The 19,214-nt window shown below is 43.1% G+C and overlaps 1 protein-coding gene across 2 annotated transcripts; it reads left to right on the top strand.

Annotated features, from left to right (window-relative positions):
- The first annotated feature begins 1,968 nt into the window (after window positions 1-1,968).
- TBC1D17 (TBC1 domain family member 17) lies at window positions 1,969-17,737 on the top strand. Of its 2 annotated transcripts, none has more exons than XM_063301111.1 (17): window positions 1,969-2,011; window positions 2,451-2,549; window positions 3,416-3,490; window positions 4,635-4,746; window positions 4,931-5,144; window positions 6,079-6,190; window positions 7,447-7,611; window positions 9,140-9,271; window positions 9,514-9,617; window positions 9,752-9,846; window positions 10,612-10,728; window positions 11,211-11,311; window positions 11,633-11,732; window positions 11,992-12,089; window positions 14,483-14,599; window positions 15,150-15,236; window positions 16,598-17,737. In XM_063301111.1, the coding sequence occupies exons 1-17, from the start codon at window positions 1,991-1,993 to the stop codon at window positions 16,808-16,810; spliced, it is 1,962 nt and encodes a 653-aa protein (XP_063157181.1). In that variant the 5' UTR covers window positions 1,969-1,990; the 3' UTR covers window positions 16,811-17,737. The 2 variants fall into 2 exon arrangements, with proteins under 2 accessions (XP_063157181.1, XP_063157180.1); XM_063301110.1 differs by having other exon boundaries at window positions 9,137-9,271.
- Window positions 17,738-19,214: the final 1,477 nt, after the last annotated feature.

Below are 19,214 nucleotides of genomic sequence, written 5' to 3'. Positions count from 1 at the left end.
TTCTAAAGCCTTTGACAGTGTGGACCATAACAAATTGTGGCAAGTTCTTAGCGGTATGGGGATACCAAGTCATCTTGTCTGCCTCCTGAAGAATCTGTATAACGACCAAGTAGCAACAGTAAGAACAGACCACGGAACAACGGACTGGTTTAAGATTGGGAAAGGAGTACGGCAGGGCTGTATACTCTTACCCTACCTATTCAACTTGTACGCAGAACACATCATGCGACATGCTGGGCTTGAGGAACCCAAGGCTGGAGTTAAAATCGCTGGAAGAAACATTAACAATCTCAGATATGCAGATGATACCACTTTGATGGCTGAAAGTGAAGAGGAACTGAGGAGCCTTATGATGAAGGTGAAAGAAGAAAGTGCAAAAGCTGGCTTGCAACTAAACCTCAAAAAAACCAAGATTATGGCAACCAGCTTGATTGATCACTGGCAAATAGAGGGAGAAAATGTAGAAGCAGTGAAAGACTTTGTATTTCTAGGTGCGAAGATTACTGCAGATGCTGACTGCAGTCAGGAAATCAGAAGACGCTTAATCCTTGGGAGAAGAGCAATGACAAATCTCGATAAAATAGTTAAGAGCAGAGACATCACACTGACAACAAAGGTCCGCATTGTTAAAGCAATGGTGTTCCCCGTAGTAACATATGGCTGCGAGAGCTGGACCATAAGGAAGGCTGAGAGAAGGAAGATCGATGCTTTGGAACTGTGGTGTTGGAGGAAAATTCTGAGAGTGCCTTGGACTGCCAGAAGATCAAACCAGTCCATCCTCCAGGAAATAAAGCCAGACTGCTCACTTGAGGGAATGATATTCAAGGCAAAACTGAAATACTTTGGACACACAATGAGAAGACAGGACACCCTGGAGAAGATGCTGATGCTAGGAAGAGTGGAGGGCAAAAGGAAGAGGGGCCGACCAAGGGCAAGGTGGATGGATGACATTGTAGACGTGACGGACTCGTCCCTGGGGGAGTTGGGGGTGGTGACGACCGACAGGAAGCTCTGGCGTGGGCTGGTCCATGAAGTCACGAAGAGTCGGAAGCGACTGAACGAATAAACAACAAAATTATTATTCTACATACTGAGGGGAACGTAGCAGAAAGGAGAGATATATATTGAATCATCATCAGCATCAAACAAGTCTGTTTCTAGAATATGATGATATCAAGCAGAGTTTCACAACCTGGACCTCAGCTCCCAGAATACCCCAGCCAGCATGGCCACTTTGCTAAGAATTCTGGGAGTTGAAGTCTACATTTTCAGAAAACACCCCGCCCCGGTTCAAAACTGTCCTAAAGTTTGCAAGTTATTTGCTAGTTTATAGAAAGCTGTTTACCCCTATCTGTAAAGGTGGGAGATGTATTCACTTTCTCTCTGCTGCAATATTAATTTTATATATTATTTCATTCAATAAAAATTATCTCGCGAGTGCGTCTCTTAGTAATTGCAACAAAGATAAATTTTAGATGAGCTTCATATAAGTTTCTTAGCAATAATGTATTGCCATTACTTTCTTCTGGGATTTTTTCGATATCCAGTCCTTATACTGCTTAAAGAGCTCCCAAATACACCATGAACCGACCCCAGTTTAGCTTCCGAGGCCAAAATCAGCCAGAGGTTTCCACGTGCTTCCCTCCCTCTTTAAATCATAAAATATGTTTTCTATTTTATGCGTTATTAAGTTTTTCTAATGTATGAACATTCCTTACCCAGTGCATAATTATTTAGTATTACTTGCATACCGGCAGAAAACTTGGCGATACAGTCGTGTTTAAAGATCCAGCCATTTTGTCCTTTCCAAAGATGGCGTCAGAAGCTTCATTTGCGCTTCCAGGCAGGGCATCCACAGTTCCAGCTTGAGCTTCTTCGCGCCAGAAACAAGGATGGCGGCTTCAGGAAAAAAAACTACCCTATGAAGAGGGCGGATCAAACGGAGCAGGAAATGACGTTTTTGTTTTTCAGGAAGTAGCTGTCAGGCAGAATGGAGTTAGGGGGCTGCAGGGTGAGAGAGGCCTTTAATCCTTCGGATGATGTTTGTTAGGCTCCGTGAAGCACAAATGGGCTGTCAAGGGAAAAGAGGATTAGGGTTTTTTTTCCAGCAGGAGCTGAAAATGATTCCCCGGGAGTGGAGGGCCGGCTGTGTCGTTCCGTATGGAAACAGTGGGTTTTTAAAATGGGAAAATTAACTTCCGTCTAGGAAGCTACAGGGAGACGTGATATCTAACCACCACCTAGGTGTCACGAGATTCCCCCCAGTAGTATGTAGGGATTCGTTAATCAGCGTTATGGTTATGTAAGGGGGGGCTTTCCTTTTGTTTTGGAGTTGACATTAAAGGAGCTTGGATCTTATTTCCTGAGCTGCATATTGGGGAGGAACTGGAGAAGTGGAATTCTGGATCTTTTTCTGCCTGAGCCATTTCTTTTCTTCTGTCCTTTTGCAGATCGCATTTGAGAAAGATGGGGTCTATTTACATACCAGTGCAAAGCGTCATCCTGACCAGGATTCCCTCATACCTGGAGTTATCCGCATCATTGAGAAGGTGGGTTGAAATAGGTTACTGGTTGGATTGGAAACTGAAGCAGGAGGCTGTGTGCTCATGGTGAGAAAACTGGTTATATTGGGGCATCATGTTCAGGCTTGTTTACCATTAAGTGAGTGGGCCAAAGCAGGCTCAAGACTTTTCTCTTTTCCTTCTTTGATGCTTGAGGAGGAATCTGAAGCTTTTGTAGCTTTGTCATGTTGTCTAATTGTGAGATTGCGGTTAAAGGTAGTTATGATTCACTTGAACAAAACTGGTCAGAATAATGAAAGCATCGTATTTAAGTCCAAGGGTTCCTATAGTTTGTTCATATTACAGGTAGTCCTCATTTAGTGACCACAATTGGGACCAGCAACTTGGTCATTAAGCAAAGTGGTTACTAAGTGAAACATCATGATTTTACGGTCTTACTTCAGTTTTCCTTTGCTTTACAGACCTGTGAAAGTTGTAAATGTGAGGACTGGTTGCAAAGTTACTTTCTCATCACTGTCCTAACTGTGAACGGTCGCTAAACAAGGCAGTCGCTAAACGAGGACTACCTATGCTGTATTTGTTCATGTGCACAAGTAATTTATGTTGCACATAAAAGGTTTAATTATTTCATAAGAAATTCTAAGTTTCTACCTATTTATGATTTAAGAAGTATGCATCAAAAAGTATTAGGCAGGTTGTGATGGTATCTTAGAAAACAAAGTGGGGCATGAGCAGCATTTTAGTATTTACAAATTAATTGCTTTTCAAGGAGGAAATATGTGTGAAATTCAGCACTGCTTTGACCACTTAAGTTTCAAAATGTAAAATTCAAGGTTTGGGATATGGGATTTTATTTGGATATTTTGTTACAATGTGTTTTTCTTTTTATTCAGGGTTCAGATACTTTACTACAGTGGACCCCTGTGGAGGAATCTTCAGATACTGCTCAAATCATGTACACTAAAAAGGTAAGGCTTTCTGCTGATATAATTCTCTACCTTTGATATATTTGCTTCCAATATTTTGGCAGAAGCAAAAATAAATTTCTTTAGATTAGTGAGTCTTTCCTGTTTTATAAAGCAATGTATAGGTTGCCTGTTCTTTGCAGATCAATATGTTGTTGTATCCTTTCAGTCTACCTAACAGTTTAAAAAAACCCCTCAGTCTCCTGAGGAAAATTGTTACAGGAATATAGAACAATGCTAGGGTTTCAGCTATATGTGCCTTAAATTCTGCTAGAATTGTTATATAGCTATTCTTGTGGTGTCTTACTCAGGGCATAGCAGGTTTGGATAGAGCTGAAACATTTATTCAGGAGCGTGCTTTTAATACTTTTATGACCCAAATGCTCTTCACAGCCAAGAATATATTCTGTGCTTTTTCAGCCTAAAGTTGATAATCAGGGAAGTTAGGCTAGATGCTCAGCTGTTCTGTTCTAGTCTTTAGACAGAGTGTAGACCTTCTTCTAGTCACTTCTAGTCAACAGAGATCTTGTGGGAGATGGCTGAACAGAAAATGTCTCCTGTGGTATCATAAACCAGAAGAAATGTTGAGCCTAGAAAAGGTTGATCCAAAGCTATGTGGCTTCTTCAGGGTGGGGGAAGATTTTTTCCTATTGTTTCCACATTGTTTATGGACAAAATGCACTCCCTTTTTTTCCCCCCTCACAAGAAAGATTATGTTGAATGAAATGCTGGAATTACATCTCATTGTCTTCCTTTATTCTGAAAAAGTCTGGTAGCACCTTTTCAGACTAACAGATTTGATTAAAAGGTATAAGCTTTTGTGAGCTGCATGAGAATTTAATACTATTTGTTAGTTGGAAAAGGTGCTACCAGACTCCTGATTTTTTTGCCACCATAGACACAGCTCTCCTCCTACAGTTCCTTTATTCTGATTCCTAGGAATCAGATCCTCTATTCTAGTAGAGCAAATTCAAATCAGTTAAGCTTTTGAACAGTGTCTACCTTAAAGGAGAAGTCTGTACTTCTCCTTTCTTGCTCAAATGTCTCTTGGTGAGAATAGAACCTAAAGGAATATTGCACTGAAGACGCTATAAGGACATATTTAAAAATATAGAAATGCTCCCTAATCTTGCTTTCTCTTTACCAGGATACCATTGGCTCCCAGACCGAAGAAGAAAGCTTTGATCCAGGATATGAACCAGACTGGGCTGTGATCAGTACAGTGGGGACCAGGTCTCCGGTCCAGGAAGAAACAGCTGGTAAAGAGAGAAGCAGTAACTTACCTTGGTGAATTTCAGTTGTGTGCATCCAGGCTTACTGACGAAGCTGCAGTGAGGAATGGAAGATGGGGATGAGAAAAAGATGGTAGCTAGAAATTGTAGGATTTTTTCCCCCCTCTGTCCTCTGTCATGATGCTTTTCCTGTGTTGTTTTTCCTTACCAGTTTCTGGGCCAAAATCTCCAGTCCCTCGTGGTCAGTGGGCCTTCTCTCTCAGCTTGTCTGAGCTGAAATCCATCCGTAAAAGTAAACCAGGCCTTGGTTGGTCGTATCTCATCTTCATCACCAAAGAGGGCATTTCCATTCAAGCTCTGCATTTCCACCGTGGCGGCACGAAGGCCCTTCTAAAAGCTCTTTGCAAATACGTTATTTTAGCCACGTGAGTGAGATTATACCTCAGCATCTGTTTATATTAAAGAAATAGCACATATTCTCTATCCAGTCTAAAGTCATTGCCTGGCATGGGAGAATGTTTTCTAACGTCAGCTTCTAAAAGCAAAGTTTGAAAGCGATTGTTAGATACCAAGACATCCCAGAGCTGTAGATTAAGCTAGGAAGTGGGGAACATCTGGGGAGAAAGCAGTAGCAAATGACTTTCTGAGAAGCAGCAGCAGGAGAAGTCTGGTTATCCTGGTTTGCTTGGGAGTTCTTGTAGTCTTCTGAGGGGCTACTGTTAAGATGCCATGCTTGGTGACCTTGGGGTGGCTTTTCCCCCTGTCCTGCTCAAATGAATCAAATGCTTTCTTCTCAACTGAATAAGAACCAATCTTAAATTCATCAGATTCTGATTGTAGAGACCATTCTCTGTATCTCTCTCCAGACTAGTAGAGAAGATAGCATGCTACACACCTTATGGGTTTATTTTATGAGAGAAATACAGTTTCTAAATATTCTAACTATATAAAGCAGTGTTTCTCAACCTTGGCAACTTTAAGATGTGCGGACTTCAACTCCCAGAAATCCCCAGCCAGCATGGCTGGCTGGGGATTTCTGGGAGTTGAAGTCCGCACATCTTAAAGTTGCCAAGGTTGAGAAACACTGATATAAAGTGTTTGCTCCTGCGTGTAAAATAAATGAACTTTCCTCTATAGTAGTTAAAAGAGAGTAAAGCAAGAGCACTTCCTCCAATGTGCTAGTTTTCTTTGTGTAGCAAAGAGCAGTTAAAATACAAGGATCCCCAGCTGCAGTTAGAAGCGGAATAGTTTCAGAAGGACTTTGCTATAACATGGACCCGACAATATATCGTAGTGTTGAAACCATCTGCCAGATTTTTAAAAAAGCACTTTTATTTCCTTTTGTTTTTCTTCTTGCAGCTCCCCCAAAGATTCTCGGCTCTACCTGGTTTACACGCATGACTCCTATGCCCTTTCTCATTCCTTTGATGAGCTTCAGCTCTTTGATGAGAATTCATCAAATCTAGTATCGGTAAGACTGTTCTCTGAAGTGCCTCACTCTGGAAAGGGAATGAGGGAGAGCAAAAAGCAGAGTGGGGCTTTGTGGGAAAAAGGTCAAGCTGTTGACTTGACTTTTCTGTGGCAGCTAGCCTGGGTTTAGGAATGCTGCAATGCTTTGGGGACAGATATGTGCATGATTTTGAACCCAAAAGGGATCAAGTATACATTAAAGATGGTGGGTACACCCTTTAGCAGGGACATGGAATTAGTTGAATGAGTTACATCAGGGTTTCTCAAGCTCAGGAACTTTAAGATGGGTGGACTTCAACTCCCAGAATTTCCCAGCCTGCAGTGCTGGCTGGGGGAATTCTGGGAGTTGAAGTCCACCCATCTTAAAGTTCCTGAGCTCGAGAAACCCTGAGTTAGATGATAATAAGGCCAGCAAACAAGATTCCAGAACTGTGTCTTTGATCCTTTGAAAACTCAAGCAGACTGGATATTTTTATTTGTACTATGCTTTTTAACAGTACTACCTTCAAAGTGGGTTATAAGAAGAATCTCTGCCAAGGTTCCACAGAACTAGAAATATGATTGAATGTGTAAAGCTGCACCATCAGGCTCTGGGCAGGCTTGATTTGAGTTCCAGGTAGCGGATAATAGACTGACAGTTGAAAAAGAGGTCTAGCCACTTAAGCGCTGTTCACAGCAGCAGCAGCAGCTATTTACATCAGAAGAAAGTAAGCTACATTGGAGAGGGCTGCCATTATACCCTGAGAACTAACTGCAGAGACTCAGAAACATGAGTACTACTGAGATGGTTGGTTTTGTACACTCCTAGATCACAGATCAGTTAGGTACTATGAATAATATGTAACACACATTTGATGCACTGAAGTTTATACAGGCAGTCCTTGCTTAGCGACCACAATTGGGTCTGGCAACTCCATTGCTAAGTGCCATGGTTGCTAAGCAAAACATCATGTGACCGTGATTTATGATTTTACTTCTGCTTTCTCTATTAACTATGCTTGTTGCAAGCCTATTGTGAAGCACACAAATGGTGGTCATGTGACTGTGGGACGCTGCAATGGTCGTAAATACGTGCTGGTTGCAAAGCACCCAAATGGTGTCACGAGATCACAGGATGCTGCAACTGTCATAAATGCGAGGATTGGTCACAAAGCTATTTTTTACACCATCATAACTTTGAACTGTCGCTAAATGAGGCAGTCGGTAAGTGAGGACTACTTGTAGCTGTAAGCACATTGTGGTTGTTTTTCCTCCTAGCGATTCCTGCAGGATCCTTACGCTGCCACCTTTGGTGGCTTCTCCAAAGTTACCAATTTCTTCCGTGGAGCTCTGCACCAGGAGGATGGTATCGCCCAGTATTCCCACGGTGACTCAGCTGCTGCCAACGTGGAGGAAGAGACAGGCTTTGAAGTCATCACCTGTGTAAGTGTTGGAGTAGGCAGTTTTGAGGGCAGGTGAAGAGTAGGAGAAATGGGAACCAGTCAAGGGGGAGAGGTGTTTTTCTGGCTCAAGGAGTGCTTGGTTACCCTTTCTGCCACCTGTTTTCTCCAGTAGTCATAGAATTGAAGCTGAAAATGTGGTCACGTTGTGGGGTGCACTTGTAGAAATGCAAGAAGGGGGGACACTGTAGAAGTAACAGGTGATCGGTGAATCCTTTTGAAGGAAATCCCTTCCCCTTGATCAAAGAGCAACCAGCCCGTCCTTAAACATAGAAGCGTAAATGGACTGATGTCAACTTTAGAGCAAGTCTGCAAAACAGCGTGTAGGAGGAGTGGCAGCTAGTTTGCTCAGGTGGTTCGTGCTGCCTTGTCATGTTTACATGGGCATCTATCAGTTTCATATCTTCATGTGTCAGAATGTCAAATTTTGCCTAATCTAGTCTTCCCATCAGTGTAGGTGATTTGTGAGGAGTAGAGAACTCAGAACTTAATATGAAGCTGCTGTTGTAGTAGCTAGTAGTAGCTAGTGTTCAAGGTGTCCTGACATTCTACGGGTAGTCATTGCAATTGAGACTGGAATTTCAGTTGCTAAGCGAAGCAATCATTGAATAAATCTAAACCAATTTTACAATCTTTTTTGCGGTGGACATTAAGCAAATCACCGCGGGTGTTAAGCGAACCATGCACGTTGATTTTGCTTGCCAGAAGCTGGCCGGGAAGGTCAAAAATGGCGATCACATGACGGTCATAAATGCAAACTGGTTGCCAAGCACCCAAATCATGATCTGTGGGGACGCTGCAACAGTCATAAGTGTGAGAACGAGTCATAAGTCTTTTTTTTCAACACTGTTGTACATCCAAACTGTCGCTAAACTAATGGTTATTAAGTGAGGACTACTTGTATAGAAACTTACTGGGGATTCCAAGGCACAAAGTTTTGTAGGACTGAGAGATTCAGCTTCTGGGTGATGGCCCTTAACTTAGGGGATTTCTTCCAGCAAGATGGGCAGTTGTGGTTGCTCTTAAGAGGGCTTAAAACTTTATTTGTTCTTCCTGGATTTTAACTAAAAGTGTTAATGATATTTGCTGAGGGTATTTTAAAAGCGTATTATATTTGGAACTGGTTTGAAGAGCTGATTATATTGAATATGATTACATTATGCTAATATGTTTATTCTATAAGCTTCTTTCAAAAGACTATGGTCTTCAAGGTATCTAAAACAATTGATTAAATAAATTAAAATAGTTAGCAGGTCCACAACAGAGCTTCTCTATTGTTTGCTAGACCTACTGCTGCAGTTAAACTGGGAAGGTGGTCCTAGAACTTCTCAGCATGAAAACATTTTGCATTTGAATATAGAAAGAGTTCTTTAGCCTCTTTAGCTTTAAACCCCTCCCCTTAATTCAAAAGAAAGGCTGCTTTATTCATCCTCCCCTCTCCCTCCTTTCCTCTTAAGGAACTTCTTTCCGTCAGATACAATTGTTCTTTTAGCTTGCTTTGTTCCTAGCAGCAGGCCCAACTAGGAGAGCGGCCCTCTGTCCAACGGGAGACCCCTGTTACGGAGCAGGAATGGGAGCAGCATCTGGATCCCGATGGGCGCGTGCTGGATCCCATTGGGTTGCGGAAGAGGATCTTTGCTGGGGTGAGACTTGTGGGAAGTGGGACAGCTGGGCTAGCATGCCATGGGTTTCTAGAACTGGAGAACCGGGGCGGTTATGGTGGCTGTGTGTTGGAATGTGGATGAAAATTGGGCAGACAAGTGGGATACTGTGTTTCCTACCACTGATTTAAGCTCTGGAATCGATGCAAGGCAGGTGCTTTGTCCTATAATAATTTGGCCCATTGGTTCCTTTCTTTGAATGGCTTTTTTTTTGTCCCTGTCAGGGTCTCAGCGTGTCATTACGTAAGGAAGTGTGGAAGTACCTGCTGAGCTATTACTCCTGGGGCAACACCAGTGAGGAGAACAAGGCGCAAGTGAGGCGGAAAACGTAAGCCTGTCTCATGATCAGGGAGAGGCCTGTTTCGAGGAGAACTAGAACCGGGGTTCGGGAAGGACGGCCAGGGCTGCAGGAGTGGCCTGAGTCTGAACATTTTCCCATGACGTTGTCAACGTTCTCCTCAGAGACGACTACTTCCGCATGAAGCTACAGTGGAAGTCGGTCAGCGAGGAGCAGGAGCAACGGAACTCTTTGCTGCGTGGCTATCGCAGCCTCATTGGTGGGTATAAGTGCTGCCTGTTGGCTTTGATTTGACAGAGGTTTCCTGTCGTTCTGTAACAGCACATGTGGCTGATTTGTTTTTGCCCATCTTTTTTGCCAATGGTGGGATTGCAGCTCCTGGAATTCTTAGCCATGCTGAGCTACTCAAGGGCATTGCATTCATACTACCCACCCCCATGTTTCAGCCAGATGCTTCTAAAAGCAATCCTCTCTTCCTTTATTCTAAAGGAAGGAGGTTCTTTCCTTTATCTGCTCTGGTTCATAGTTAATGGTCAATGCACGGAAGATCGAAACTTTTAAAGCTTTCCGAGACAGCAGCCATCACCACTTCTTCTGACAATAAATTGAATGAATGAATTATGCATTGTATAAATAAGTGCTTTCTTTGATCTGGCCCGAATCTGTTGCCAGTTCAGTGAGTGATTCCCAAGCTCTTATATGCTACATTATAAGACAATGAGGCCGATTCCTCTGTCTCTCAGCACCCTGATTCATAACTTTATAGATTTCTATTAAGTCCCATCAGTCCCATCTCCTAATATTTTGGAACATCTTTTTTTCTAAACTAAATGGCCTAAACCGTGCTTATGGCCATTTGGTCTTTGTTTAGGCTATAATGCTTCCATCTTTTCTTACTGCTTTGTTTTGCTAATTTGGTTTGCCTTTTTTTACGAATTCCTTCCCTAAGTTATCTTCCTGAATGTCCCTTACAAGAGGCAGTACAGTGAGCTTTATAAACTTGTGAGTGTGTGTGCCTTTGCAGAAAGAGACGTCAGCCGCACAGATAGAAACAACAAATTCTATGAGGGCAGTGAGAATCCAGGCCTGGTGCTCCTAAATGATGTGCTGATGACGTACTGCATGTACAATTTTGATCTGGGTGAGTTCTGAGGAAGGGCACCAGGGCGGGCAGATGTGAGGCCAAATCATCATGCCACAGGAGGGCCTCTTAATGGACAAAGGTGGAAGGAAGCAGAAGTGTGGGTAATAAGGAGTAGATGCATGTGCAGCTACACGGATCTGAAAAGAAACAGGTGCTTCAGAGGGAATACGGACATGCTCATTGTACCTGTCATTGTTTCCTTAAAGAAGCCACACCTTTTTTGGGGCTGAGCCAGCAGCCATGTGGCCCAGGACCACGTGTGTTTGAATTAATGAGGCACTGCCAGGACGCAACAAGGTTGTTGTGTTCATCACTGCCTTCTTAATGCCACCATGTTTCCTGGGACTGTGTGAGCCCAGGAAAAGGTGCAGGTTCTTTAAAGAATCGCCCACAGAAAAGACAAAGAAGCATTGATTTGAAGCTTGAAAGACCAGATCGAATTAAGAAATTAACACCATTTCTTTTGCTTGCCTGAACAGGGTATGTACAAGGTATGAGTGATCTCCTGTCCCCCATTCTCTATATCACCCAGAATGAAGTAGATGCCTTCTGGTGCTTCTGTGGTTTCATGGAACTGGTGGTGAGTACACTGTCTGGGTCAGCCCAACCTGTTATAAAATAAAAAAAAACTCTCCATGTAACGATCTTTACTTAATGTATTCTTAGCCTTCATTTCTCAAACAAAGTTACAGTATGAAATTCAGGGAAGCTTTGGGCCTTTGACCTGACTTGCTGGTGGTTTCATTTTTTTAAATGATGTGTTTTGATTGTAACCTTGGTTTTATATTTTATTGAACACCTTGAGGACTATTTTTAGGGAAGAGGCTGGTATATACATTTAGTTAACAATAATCACTTCTCCCCACCGGTTTTTTCATGGTCTTCTGTTTTCTGCTTGCAGCACCACAATTTTGAAGAAAGCCAGGAGTCCATGAAACGCCAGCTTTCCCAGCTCACGTTGCTCCTTAGAGTGCTGGATCCCCCCCTCTGTGACTTCCTAGGTACAGGTGTATTACAGGTGTAGAGAAGTTAAAGGTTAAAGGACCTGGTTCCTATTAAGATATGTCTGTTTTTGTTCTGTATTTCATGTTGTGATATAAGATTGTTAAGTCTAATTATGCAGTGTTTTTTTCATATTTCTTTAATCTGACCTACAACTCCTTTAAAAGCTCGAAAGACACCTTTGACACTCACAAATTCCTGAGTACACAATATCATCTTTTGCTTCTACTTCTGCCCTACTCTTCTTGCTTCCTGCAGACTCAAAGGAATCTGGCACCTTGTGCTTCTGTTTCCGGTGGATCTTGATCTGGTTCAAGAGAGAATTTCCCTTCCCTGAAATTCTGCAGCTTTGGGAGGTGAGACTGGAGGCCGTGATTCTTAGTCACGTCAAGGGAATTTGGGGGATTAGGGGAACATAGATGATACTCATTTCAGTTTGGGGACTGGTGGAGGGAGTAGAGAAAACACACTGGTGAAAGGTAGATTTTGGGGGCTGCTGTATAGCATTGAGATGCAGGGAAATGTCTGAGGGATCTTTACAGATGCAAAAAGTGTTAAGAAGGAAGAGACTTATAGGGATGTTTTCCAGCCATTCCTCCAACAAATTTAAGTTTTTGTGTATACCATTCCCAGATGGTATCCCAACATGCAGCTGGCAGTGCTTATGCTGCAGAGAACCCTATCTGCTTCCTTGGAGAGAGTCCATTAGCTGCAAGGAATCCCAGATAAACATTGCAAGACAGTGCCACAGTCACATTACCTGCACCTGCCCATGTGGAGTCCAAATCTAAGAGCATAATGAGCAATTTTATTGGCAAATTGCTTAGCAGTTTCATGGCCTGCATGAAAATATTCCTGCCTATTCCTCTCCAATCAGAAATGGGCCCCTTTGAATTAGGTCACTGGACATCATTCTGGCAGTGCCCAATGGAGAAATACTGTTTCTCCTCTTATCACCATGATATGTGCCTGTACTTGAGTTAGATTGTAATTCAGCCCTTGTCTTCCTCCATCAGAACTCTTAAGTGTACGGTACCTTCTTCCAGAGCTCCTTCATAAGCCAAAGAGGTCCTCAGAATTGATGCTCGGAAGCAATCATGTCCAGTGCTCCTCTCATCTCTGAGTTCCAAGGATCAATGTATATTGGAACTACTTACTAGATCACAGTGAAAATCCCCCATCACCTGCAGGAAACCACCTTGATCCATAAGATACCTAGGGTGGACTATCCCAACTGGAGGTCAGCAGGGGCAACGAGCAGCATATTGACCAGGCAGTGACCTGACCATGGTAAAGGACTGATAGTAATATCCTCCAATTTAGATTAGATACCAGCTACCCCAAGATTACCATTACTTAGCAAGGAGAGGAGAACTATGCAAAGTTCCTGAGAAGAAGAGATGAGTAGAAGGTGGCAATAAATTCAGATGCATAAGAGGACAATGCAGATAGAGTCTTACACATTTCTAAGTACCCTGTTCTCCCAAAGGCTTTCCAAACCTGGTACCTTTCAGATATTTTGAATATATTTGCTGCAGATTCTGGAAGGTGCAATCCTGGGATATATGGAGGGCAGCAGGATGGGGTTGACCGCTGTATACTCATTGGTGTCTGTGGGGTGTGTGTGTGTCAAAATCTGGAAGATGGCTCGCTTATTGTCATGATTGAGGCCCTGCCCCTTTTGTACATAAATGTGATATTGCTGCATGTACAACAAATGTGGTGGGTTCAGTTGCAACCTCTTAGAAATGTTGACACCTCGTTGTGGAGTTGTTGCTTGTATGCTTAGTCAGGTATGGAGATACTCATGCCCAGTAGTCATCTTCACTCATCCTAAATGGGGGACGTTTATCCAAGAGTTTGGGTCTATTAAAATACCTTTTGAATGTAAAGCAGACCCTTGAATCTCATCTTCCTGCTGTAAATTAACCAGGCAAGTGTTACAAGCCTACCTGGATTGAGAAGATCTTCATAAGCTGCTCTTGTTTTGGGCTTAGAAATCTAGTTTTCTTCCTGTCTGTTTGGCATAGAACTGTACTGTGGAATTTAACAAGGATGGTCTTTATGAGGTCTGCTGAAGGTAGTTTCCCCCAGTCTTAGTTGTTTTGTCACAGAGGAACTTGGTTGCAATCTGGTCCTGTGGCAGAAACTGATTTGGGAGGGTCAGATGAGAGAATCAGGCAAGCCACACCATCTCATCCCTGAGATGAACCTTGGTCAATGAAAAATAGAAGCACTCTGTCTGGTGGTGGGAAAAGGCATAATAGAATAAATATTGTGTTTAATTAGGCAATGCAGGTAGTCCTTGCTTAATGACAATTGGGACTGGAATTCTGGTTGCTAAGTGAAGCAGTCATTAAATGAATCTGACTGGATTTTAAAACCTTTTTTGTGATGGCTGTTAAGTGAATCACCACGGGTGTTAAGCAAACCATGTGGTTCCCCATTGATTTTGCTTGCCAAAAGCTGGCCGGGAAGGTCAAAAATGGTGATCACATGGCCATGGGATCCTGTGACAGTTGTAAAAGCAAACTGGTTGCCAAGTGCCCAAATCATGATCTCGTGACTGCAGGAACGCAGCGACAGTCATAAATGTGAGGACTGGTTGTAAGTTGGTTTTTCAGCACCGTCTTAAGGCTCAACCATCACTAAATAAATGGTTGTTAAGCAAGGACTACCTGTATGGTAAATAATTTTGCCAGTCAAGACCCTTCCCCAGTCTAAATTGTCTTTCTGTTCCTCTTTCCAGGTATTGTGGACTGAATTACCTTGTCCCAATTTCCACCTGCTGGTGGCTTGTGGAATCCTGGATGCAGAGAGACAGACTCTTATGAACTCTGGTTTTGGCTTTAGCGAGATCCTCAAGGTGAGGGCCGGGTAGATGAATTCTTTCTGGTATCCCTCGCTCATAAGGGTATGTTCGTGTTTGAACTCTGCCCACACATCGACAGGTACCATTCACAGTTTCAGTTTACAAGAACAAATATTGAATTATACTAGTAGTTTGCTTCTGAAAACTGAATGGCGTATGCTGGAAAGCCAATGCTTTCTTTTGCACGGCTCTTGGATTTCCTGGGGTCTGGCCTCATCCTGCTACCATCAAGGAGTTGTGCACCCTACCGCCCCCTGCTGTTTTGTGAAGTTGCTGCCGCTTTGCTTGGTTAAGGAATAAGGTATTTATTTCACTATATCTCACTCCTTTTCCTGGGGTCTCTCACTTTGGCCTTTGCATCCATAATTCTTACACGTCTTTTATGACAGTTCCTTGGTCCACTCGGCATGTGGCATTCTCATTTGCAGAAAGGTACCTTTTTCTGTAACATTGTTCACACTGTCCACACTGTTCCCTTCCATCTAGTTGAATTTTACATTCATGGTTAGCAGAGTGTCTGCTTTTTGCTTGTGTCTTTCCAAAGCATATTAACGAACTGACCATGAAGATGAGCGTGGAAGACATCTTATGCCGGGCTGAGGCAATCTACAGGCAGCTGGCTTCTACTCCAGTAAGTCTTTGCCAGTGAGGCATGAACCTTTCCCACTTGAGTATCCTTTCTGGAGCCAATAGGCAGACTGCTCAAACAGAGAGCCTTTTGCTTTGTTTTCTAACATCCACAGTAAAAGGGATGCATGAAATAATGCTCAACTAATGAACCAACTTTGGTTGGATTAAGAGAATGTTCCCCAACTGGATGTTTTAAATATTGATCCCAAATTTCCAGCCAGCACAGCTTTTAGTTTTCACCTTTAGCATTTCCTGTGCTCGAGACTCATGCTGGGCAAAATGAAGAGCAACCTGGTGGCTTTGGGACCAGGGAAGATTGAAAGGGCTTCTGGGTGGAGTGTTGCCCTCCCAAAAGCACAATAAGTGCTCCATCTGTCATGTGTTGTTATTAACAACAGCGCTTACAAGATCTACAGCAAAGTGTTGCAGGATGGAGTATTCCTTGTTCAGGGCTGCAGCCAGTGTCAGAATTACATGGACACTGAGCAAGCTCAGTTTTCCTTGGGCTGCTTGAATGTTTTTTCCAAGTTTTTTTCAATTTCTTGCAAGCTGGCTAATGGTTTGCTTTGTGTGCAAATGGTGCATTATCATCATCATCATATTTATATCCCACCTTTATTTAGTACAACTCAAGGTGTTGTATGTAAAGTTCCTCCTATTTTCTCCACAACAACAATCCTGTGAGGTGGGTTGGGCTGTGAGAGAATGAGAGAGAGACTGATGTGTAAATGCTTTTAATATGCAGGATTTTGCTATTAAGAAGGAATACACACACACACACTCACACACATACATACTTGTGCCTTTCAGTCAGTGTTGACTCCTGGCGATTGCCTGGACAAGTCCCTGCAGTTTTCTTGGCAAGATTTCAGAAGTGGCTTGCCATTGCCTCCTTCTTAGGGCTGAGAGTGAGTGACTGGCCCAAGGTCACCCAGCTGGCTTTGTGCCTAAGGTGGTACTAGAACTCACAGTCTCCCGGTTTCTAGCCTGATGCCATAATCACACCACCAAACTGGCTCTCATATTTTGAAGTAATACATAAATATATAATCCCTTTTTAAGGCTGTCAGATCTAATGGCCATCACATATCTGGTGTCTGTGAATGGTAGTTTATGTAGTGATGCATCAGTTCATTATGTCCCAGCCTAAACTTTAAACTGTCTATTTATTGTAACTCTTTTATTGGAGATCCAAGAATTGAAGCCCGGAACTTATACATTTCATTTGCCACTGACATCATCTGGGTATTTGTATGCCGCAGAAGCTGTGTGGGACCTAAGCATGCTACATTAGGGGATGTCAAGTTTGAACCATAGCAGGAAAAAGCTACCCATTAAAGTCTTGGCTTTTCTTCCTGCCAGGATCTACCCCGTAATGTCCAGGAACTGCTGGGCCTCTGTGAGGGCAAATCTCCCACCCCCAGCACTGACACAGCCAGCTCCCCACAGCCGCTGTCACCCAGTCAGGTGCAGGAGATGGAGTTGACAGACAGCGTTTCCCCGAGCCAGCCAGACAGCAGCATCGAAATCCTGCCTGCCGAGGATGCCTCCACCTCCCAGAGCTTGTCTCCGTGAAAGACTCTCGCCACCATGACCATCTTCTTAACACAAGCACTTTAATCAGAGCAGGGGGAGGGCTAGGAGGGAGGCAGGTCAAGGGGCCTTGCAAAGTTGTGTTCTTCCTAGAGTTCAAATAGTTGTAGGAATATCGAGTCAATGGGCTTAGTGTGCACAGTGTGCCTTCACCCGTAACCTAAGGCTTCCTTGAAAAGTCCCAGGTCTTGGTCATTTTCACTTCTGGTTTGTGCAAAAAGACAGAAAGGAGCAGGTTAATAGCTGTCATCCCGCTGTTTTTCTGATTTGGGTTCCGAACCTCCCAAATTCTGCTTCTGCTGTCTGTCTGGTGACATATCTTTATCTTCCGCCCCTCCCAACGCCCCCTGCCCCGCCCGGCCCAGGTTTGTGTGTTGAGATTCAATCTTATAGCAGCATCTATTTCTTCTGCTAACTGAAGCCTCTGCCTTGGCTTACAGAAGTTAGTTAGAGATGCCCAAGCTATTTGCTAAGAAGAAATGCAGGAAAGCTGATTAGAACAGTTCCATACTGGAAAACCGATTACTGTAGCGGGGTTCTCTCTAGGAGAAACACAGAATCACAGCTTACAGGAATAGAGGCTAGAAGGCCCAACTCCTAAGTTACTTAGAATTTTGCCAAGGAATTCCTGTTGATGTGCTGCCTCGTGCTTCCTTCGGCTGGAGGTTCATCTCGTGCCCTGCTTGCTGCTTTCTCTTGAACACGTGATTATAAACTAACCGCAATACATTGAGGAGGGAAGGTTGTCAGACTTGGTTTTTCGGTGCCTCTCTAGCCCAGCAGGCACATGGATCTGAAGCTGTGTGTGCGAACACATACTATTCTACGTCCCACCAAACAGCACCTTTCTCAGCCCTTACCTTGGCTTTCTCCCCCTTTATAAAGTACATTAAAAGTATTGCATCATTCCTTTGAGTGTGCAGCTCTTTGGAGGTTGAAAATTGCTCAGCCTGAGCTATTTGTGTGGGGTGGGCTGAGGCTGGAGAGAGGAGGGATGAAAGAGGAGCGCTTGAAAGCCACTCGTCCTCCCTAATCAGAGTGGAGTAGGGCCATTCCTTTTTATCTTTCCCTTGGGTACTGCACTTCTTTAAACCAGTTTGATTGTGGATGGCCCTCAAGAACTCTCGATCGTGAGAGTAACAGCCTCCTCTTTTTAATGTTGTTAACTGACCCCCTTAACAAATACACAGTTTTAAAAAATGGAAAGTAGATTTTGTAAATAATATGCCAGCAATTCAACCAAAACTATCTATGAATGCAATGTAAATACAAACTAGCGACGAACATAGATACAAAAGAAAAAAAATAGAGAGTGGAATTGTAAACAGATCCAACAGTGATCAAGTTGATCTATTTTAGTGGCATCTTAACGCAAAATATTGTAACTTGATTTTTAAACAAGTGACACCTAGATCACATGATTGCTTAGAATGCAGTTGCAGTATTTTGTATCTAGATCTTTTAACACAAACCCAGTTCAAAGGTTGGGAGTTGATGCATTTCATTAACTCTGTCCTCTTGGAGCTAACGTTATTGATGGGAGCCACAGTAGTCTGACCACCTTATATTTAAGGTATATCTGTAATTTTAAGAGTGTGTGCAGAGGCGGCTCCATGACCCTGACATGTGATTCCATCATTGCTGACTTCTATCTCATGTTGCTTTCTCTCCCAATAAGGAAGCCACTACCTTCCTAATTAAATCATTTTATCATGCTGCTGTATTTAAGGGTAATAGGTTCAATAGGGCAGCTTCCACTATCACTGTCATCAAAAGGAGAAGCAGTGATTGGCTTATGTCTGATCAGATCATTGATCCATCCAACTGAGCATTATCTACACTAGAAGTAGTGCTCCAGATGTTGGATTGCAATTCACATCAATACTGTCAAGCTGGCTAGAATTCATGGCAGGCCACAAGTTGACTGTTTAGCCTTCATTAAGCAGCTGTCCAGAATTTCAAAAAACCTTCCCTGGCCTTACCTAGAAATTGGGCCTGGCATCTACCACTGAGTAAGATCATTCCCTATTGGGATGGAAGTTCCTACTAGAGTATTTTTTAAAATTTCTGCCTGCTGCATTCATATTTGGAGAAAAATTGGGATTCCTGGCTCTGTGAGATGAGTTGGATCTTGCAGGAAAATCAGAGTTTTCTGATCATTTAATAGAAGGATCCCAGAGTTCTGAACTTTGCTCTGTGAAGCAATGTTGAGCTGGAGACTTCTTGAGCATGTCCATGGAGTTATCAGGCAACAGTACCGAATGTGGTTGGCCACAGCTGCCTTCTGGGAATTTTTTAGTGACTTCTCCATTCAGTCTACACCCCTGGGATGGTGAGGTAGCCTCTCATCCCCATACGTTCCAGGTCAGATCCTGCTTAACTTCTC

This window comes from Candoia aspera, chromosome 4, assembly GCF_035149785.1.
Source record: "Candoia aspera isolate rCanAsp1 chromosome 4, rCanAsp1.hap2, whole genome shotgun sequence".
NCBI classification, from domain to species: Eukaryota; Metazoa; Chordata; class Lepidosauria; order Squamata; family Boidae; genus Candoia; species Candoia aspera.
The sequence above is the reverse complement of the archived record's forward strand: the minus strand, read 5'-3'. Positions and strand labels throughout refer to the sequence as shown.